The 7,131-nt window shown below is 41.3% G+C and overlaps 1 protein-coding gene across 1 annotated transcript; it reads left to right on the top strand.

Annotated features, from left to right (window-relative positions):
• Window positions 1-3,883: 3,883 nt before the first annotated feature.
• Window positions 3,884-7,082, top strand: clul1 (clusterin-like 1 (retinal)). The gene is made up of 8 exons (XM_018676163.2): window positions 3,884-3,986; window positions 4,269-4,417; window positions 4,504-4,674; window positions 5,073-5,511; window positions 5,613-5,735; window positions 5,838-6,052; window positions 6,440-6,618; window positions 6,801-7,082. The coding sequence occupies exons 1-8, from the start codon at window positions 3,884-3,886 to the stop codon at window positions 6,814-6,816; spliced, it is 1,395 nt and encodes a 464-aa protein (XP_018531679.1). The 3' UTR covers window positions 6,817-7,082.
• The last annotated feature ends 49 nt before the right edge of the window (window positions 7,083-7,131 follow it).

The raw sequence follows: 7,131 nt of genomic DNA on the forward strand, positions 1-7,131 counted from the left end.
TCACTGTGCGTGTGTGTGTGTGTGTGTGTGTGTGTGTTTAATATTGCGCACAATAACGCTGAATGAGCACACAGTAACAGCTGTGTCACATAACTGTGTTTGGACTTTTAGAGCCTGGCGCTGTGGAGCAAATCAACAATTAAGAGGCAGAACTAACAGGTTCCAGCTACTTGTGCAACATGTGAGTTTGTGGATGTCAAAATAAAAGCGAGCTTGTGCTGTGTTTTGAAATGAAGACGAATCATCGCTATTTAAGCGAGATACTGCAGGACTTTCTTTCACTAACATCAAATCTACTGTCTTTGAATTTAGTGTTAATAGTGATTATCATAATTTAACCGTCAAAGGTCATGCCCGAAATGAATTTTTGTTCCCTATTTTGGAGATTTAATTTTTATTTTGAAAACACTGGCTGAGTTTGGTGGGTTAAAAAAGCTGTGAGTGTTTGAAGAAAAATGTGGACTGAGATGCTCTTGTCTAGGTAACTGTTTCTTACAAATTATACTCTATACTGTACTTATATGTTGAAAGCCATCACATTTAAAGCAGCTCTTAGAACATTACACAAATAGTCTGGCACAGTGATCACTCAGTGTCAGTTGACAAAAGAGGAAATTATGCATGTGCCCACAGAAGACAATTAAACAAAGTCTCAAGTACATTTATTCTTAACATCTGCTGTTAGCGAACCATGACTTTATACTGAAAGGCAAAACATCCATCACACACTTCAGAGATTAACTTGTCTCCCCAGCAACTGTTACTCGTTTTTAATTGGAGTTTCCGTCTCTCACACACTTGTTGCATGCTCATTATTGTATTTTAGTCAGAAGAAACATGTGCTACACGTTCCCCTTTGAGCGTTTTTTTCTTCCCAGTGAGCTACAATAACACATCATTTAAACCACCCCTGTTCCCTCAAACAGCTCTCAGAGCAGCGTTCAACGGTTTCATCCATTATATCTCACTCCTTTGTAAAGCAGTTTATCCCCTGCACCTGTTTATCTCTTCAGTCCAGGACTCAGTGCTTTGATCAGTGCTACAAAACCTGACACGAGACCACATCGTGAGCTGGTTATATGGACCTGCTGCAGCACTTTGAAGGAGTTTATAAAGCTCTTTAAAAAAAAAAAAATTCACAAAGACACACTTGGAGAGACGTGTAAACATAAGAGTGACAAACACTTAATTTCAAGTGTGTTTTTGAAGGGTGTTTTTGTGATTTAGAATTATTACTTTCTGAGCCTAAGCCCCTTTTACTGTCAACTGTTTTATGTTTAAGTCGACCATGGGAGAACAGGGGGAGAACATCTCTGCCTGCAGTGTTATAGGAACCAGGTGTTGAAGGTGTCAGTGAGGATGCAGACCAGGCTGAAGAAGCGCTGGCTGGTTTTGATTATTATCCAGTGAGCAGCTTATTTTCTGGGTCACAGCAAGCAAAGTGGGCACATTTTTGAGGGAGCTGGGGACACAGGAATCCTCTCACCCTGTGTCCTGAACACCGAACAGCTTCCCTCTGAGAGGAACGTTTCCCGTCACTAAAAATATCTATTCACATCTGGTTATGGAATCTAAGAATATCTGGTGGTAATTCTTACATGACATCTACCTATCACTTGGTTGTTTACAGGAGTTTGACAGGAGTCAAAAGTGTTAAAAGGATGCCACTGCAGTGCCTCTTATGAGATCAGCACATGGCTCAGATCCAGCAAGACAAACCTCTCTGATCAACAGTCTCTTCTTATCTCTTCACATTAGAGAATTATGATCCCACACTGACAGAATCCATGATCAATCAAATACCAGAAACAATACAAGTTAAAGTACAGCTCACTGTGATGATGCAGCTTTGGTGCATGTTAGGATTTAGCCTTGTGTGTGTGCGTTTCGTTAAGGATTTCCCACTGAGGGATAATTTAGGCCTGTAGACATATTCTTTTAACACGATTCAATATTTGTGTGCGTAACAATTCCAAAACATGTTGCACATACAGCTCTGTTTTGCCAGGTTTAATCAGTATTTGCTTTAAATGTGGATTCATTAAATAAATTATGCTTTTCATTAATGTTTAAAGGTTTGTTTTGGCAGAAGTAGAAACTGTTTTACTACAAGGAAACACTTCTCTGCTCCTCATATGACAATACTGTAGAAATTCCCTCTAAATCCTCTAATATACAGTTTAACCTTTTTGTTTACTGATTTAATGATTATGTGTCTGATCTCAACTGTGCACAAAAAGTTATTTAGCTTCTGGACTGGTCTTGTATAATATATGTTGGCACCCATGTTACCATATATCAAACTAATTCATTTTTCCAAGGTGTAAACAGCATGTCTGGTATGACTAAGCAAACCTCTTATGCAAAACACACCTCTCCAGCAGCGTGTCGAATGCTGGATTAACAGGCATCAACATCAAGTAAAGACAGTAATAGGATGAAGCTCGAGTGGAAAGAGCACAAATAGACCTGGCTGGGTTAAGATGACTTCATGACTGTTGTCCACACGGAGCACTTTGTTTATTCGTGCTGGTGGAGAAGCACCTTCAGTCATCTGCTGGTGAGTTTCTTTGTTGTGATGGTCACTGTGAGGGGTTCCTGAAATACCTGTCATTACCTTGCTTTTCATACGTGTTTATTTGAACATTTCCTTATTTGTTGATGAACTTTTAATCAATACTTATACCAAACAATGTTCCAAACAATTTCTTAGCATCTAAATTATACATTGTGTTTGCTTGCATCTTTAAAATGATCAATATGATTTAGGTTATGGTGACCTCCATTAGAGAATGCTGGTTTTGGCAATTTGTGCCTCTTTTAACTTATTTTAAATTTGTAAATTAACATTTATGTATAGTTTATATAGTTTAATTATCTACGTAAATAAAATTCAGCTTTTTCATTGTCTTAGACACTGCTATACACTGATCAACCAGTTACCAGTTTTAATGTTGTGGCTGACTGGTGGAAATCCCAGCCAGATAAATTGTGAGTGGGATATAATAGAGCTGACTGTCTCAACTTAAACCCATAATGGAATAAGTCAGGTGAGTACATCCCCATTTACTGTAAATCCCTGCTGGGTGCCAACTTGTGTAACTCCTTATTGGCTGAACTGGGGCAGCGCCTCCATTGAAGTGAGTCGGGTTGGTTTAGCTTGATGATGGGTTAGCAAAACAGCAAGTTAACAAACTAACAAAGATTTCAGAGATTCTCAAGAATTCTTATGTGTGGATTTTTGTAACTTGGTGGCGTCCAACCTCCTGATACAGCAGATGGCCCAGACATAAACACAGCTTGAGTTCAAATTATGTAATGCGGACAGACAATTTAAGTATTAAAAACAATAACATCAAGTACAGCATATAGGACTGGAATAAAAGTAACCTGTGAGTAAATGCTAGTAAAATCTAGCTGTCTAGTTATTCACCTTATATCACCTTTATGCAGCAGAAATCTGTTTTCATATTCAGAATCTAATGATACCTAGTTTTTATGTAACACTGGGATTAGTCCATATACACTATTAAAGGTTTTGCTGAAACACATCTTTGTCAAACCAGCTTAAATCAACTGCACCCAGTCCAGTTCCTGTCTAACATCCAAGTACAAGGGACAGATCAATATAATTTTGATGTGTAGCACCACCAAGTGGCAGACCTACTAATGACCATGTACAGTATTGTTGATGTTCAATCATGCTTGAGCTCAAATCCTATTAGCGTTCTGGTTCAGATTAGATAGCACCTGTTGTTTAAGTTTTGTAATTCGAACATGTGTTTATGTGCGAGTGTGTATGCAGAAGATTTATCTTCTTACACCAGTCGTCTTCTTCCAGAGTTTTTTCCCCCTTCATCAAACACGGTGACTGAGCTCAAGAATGAAGCTCCTGTTCGGTTTGGCCGTGCTGGTGGTGACACTGGGTGTCCTCAATTCTGCTCCTGACGACCAACCCAAAGACATCTCAGAGGACACCTTGAAAAGTGAGTTGGCACAGGGAAATTTATTTTTATCTTAGTTTCAGTGGCAAACCTCTGCAGCATGCAGTCTATATCAGCATACAGTAAACATCAGACACAGTGTCAGTGTCATACAGTAGTTAATTTTATAGACTTTATACAGCTGTTTTGGTTGTGTTATTGATTTATTTTGTTCAGCTCCACCTAAATCATATTGAAATAATTTATGATTTTGTTGTTGAGTCAACAATTTTATGTGTTTATAAAAACATCTCACTTATGTTGTCCTCTCCATTTCCCTCCCAGAGTTGTCCGTAGATGGCGAGAAGCTGGTGGATGAGGAGGTGAGGAGAGCTCTGTATGGGGTGAAACAGATGAAGGAGGTGATGTGGAGGAACGAGCAGAAACATGAGCACCTCATGAAGTCTCTGAGACACAGCAGCGATAAGAAGAAGGTGGGAGTAGCATTAACCTTTCCTTTAACAGAGAAAGGTGCAAATAGAGGACAAAATATGTTAAGTGTTCCTCCTTCTGCCACCAGGGGGCAGCTCAATTGGCAAAGGAGGTGACAGAGAAGCTGGAGGAGGCGGAGGAGCAGTGCAAAGACTCCTTGCAGTCTGAGTGGGAGGAGTGCAGACCCTGTCTGGAGGATGCATGTAAAAATTTCTACACCTCCACCTGCCGAAGGGGATTTGCAACCTTCCGTGCTAAGGTATGAAAACTACAGCTCCAGCCTTTGCTCCACGCTCTATAACCTTCACTTCACTCTTGTAAGAATGTTGCTGAAAACTTGAAACCTTACCTTTTTTTGGAATCAAATCTCTTTCCTTAGTCAGTGCCATCTTCTCCTTGATGCCTGAGGTGTTTGTTTCAGTCAGACACAATATTAACATACGAGCTAAGATGAAGGAAGGAAGTTGTTGGTGACTAAAAACACCTGCATACATGTGGAACGAATGACAGTAGCACAATAATGATTTAATATGACTGCACCTATCTAAACATAAAACAGCAGAAGGTTTTTGTCTTCTCTTATTGTGCACCTCAGTAATCATCTTGTGACTTCAAGGTTAGGAACCACAGTAAAATAAACTTACTTCCATATTGTAGGTGGAGAACTTCTTCCGCAGAGTGTCCAAGCGCTTTGGCCCCCGTGAACCTCCCATTGACGCTGGAGACATCCTGGTGAACCAGAGCACTGAAAACACTGACACAGAGGTCATCCGCATCGAGGATTCCTTCAACCGCCTCATCAGCAAGGTGGGCACCGTAGTGAACCACAGCATCACCCTGGTGTCCAGGATGAGCAGCAGGCTCGACAAGGTCCTCCAGAGAGCCTTCCTGAATGTCACTGATGCCCTGATGGAGGAGAGCACTTCCGATCCGTACTACCCAGCACGGGACTCCGGCTTCCTGCAGGGTGTGGGTGTGGAGGAGGTGCTGGACTCCTTCTTTGACTTTGGCAAGAGTGTGGTGGAAGAGTTTGGAGCTGTGGTGACCCAAGTGTTTGATGACCTCCATGAGGCAGTGGAGGAAGAGAAGAAAAAAGGTAGAGTGGCCCAAATTTGTCAGAATTACTGCTTTCTCTTGCTGTGTGTGTGAATTTAAAATATCAGAGGTTGTGCAAATTGATTTTTCTCTTTGCTGCAGAGAGGGAGAGTTTCCCCCGTTTCCTGCAAAACCGGAAGTTGTGCAGAGACCTTCGCAAACAGACCTCAGAGTGCTGGCAGCTACAGAGCCAGTGTGAGGCCTGCCAGGGAGCTCTGCTCACAGGTGAAGCACCACCACCACCACCGCCACCTTTACACTTGTGATTACCTCCGCTTATATCTTCTCACATACCAACATCTGACCAATCTTCTGTCCTGTTTTCAGAGTGCCCCAGCGTTCGTGAGTTGCATGTGGAGCTGGACGAGGTTTCCCAGCTGCTGGATGTGTCCAAAGAACAGTATGACGAGATCCTGTCCATCGTCCAGCGCCACACCGACGAAACCGTCAGCTGGCTTAGTAACATGGCGGCTGAGTTCAGCTGGGTGGCTCAGGCTGCCAGCAACAGCAGCACTCCTGAAAATATCTTCCGCATCACCATGGTGAGCAGGAGGAGGAATGAAAGGACAGAGCATCGGTGGTTATGATATGATGAGTGAGACAGAAAATCATCCAGTAGAAAGACTGAATTAGACATTAGATGTGATGATAATGTTAAAATGGACAATATTCAGAATACTTACCTTCTTAAAGATACATAGAAATGTTTAGGTATATCTGCAGGAGCTCTCCATTAAACCTACTTGAAACAACCAAACTAGTTTCCTACTTGAGCTCATATCCACAAGCTGACTGGTAAAACAGGTTTTCAAGGCTGTAATGTATACTATACGTATTAAAGACTACCACGTGCATAGGACTGTCAACATCCAATAATGGCTGAGAAAGTGGCCTGGATAAAATATGACAATACCGCTCTCACTCTCTAGGTGGCGCCAAAGAGCCATGATGAACAGAACATGGCGGTCACTGAGACCAAGGTGGAGGTAAACATCCTGAACTCTCCCCCACTCATCCTCTCTGTTCCCGGGGGGCTGGAGGTGCAGGACCCAGCCTTCATCCAGTACGTGGCCCAGGAGGCTCTGGACAAGTACAAAGAGATGGTCAGGTGAGGAAGTTTAATGAATCCATTGACCTCCATTTCAGTAGAAACAGATGTCATCTCTCTCTTTTGTCCTTCTAATGGAGATTTAAAGACACGTGTTATCATATTTGTCATACTATGATTTCAATGCCTTACCTACAATTTACTCTTACTCAATTTAAAATACATTCTGTCTTTCTTAACAGGTATGAGGATGAATAAAACTGCAGTACTACTACTTCTCTGAGCTTTTACCAGCACTTTATTTGTGAACAGAACTAGATTGTGTTCCTGTATAGTAAGCATAATCTTGAAAATGTAACTACACTATGGTTGAACCATGGCATTTATTACTGTTGATTGAATGTTTAAAAAAAGAGGTCGGTTGGTATAAATAAATAAAAACAAATACAAACAAAAGAAATTGTGACTCGATTGAGAATGTGGGAAAATTGTGAAATTGGAGTCTTGGACAATTCGTAAATGCTTCTTTGTAGCTCAGTTGTTTCAAGACCTGTGCCACAAAACGGAGATCAT

The sequence above is a fragment of the Lates calcarifer genome, linkage group LG4 (genome assembly GCF_001640805.2).
Source record: "Lates calcarifer isolate ASB-BC8 linkage group LG4, TLL_Latcal_v3, whole genome shotgun sequence".
Taxonomy (NCBI): Eukaryota; Metazoa; Chordata; class Actinopteri; family Centropomidae; genus Lates; species Lates calcarifer.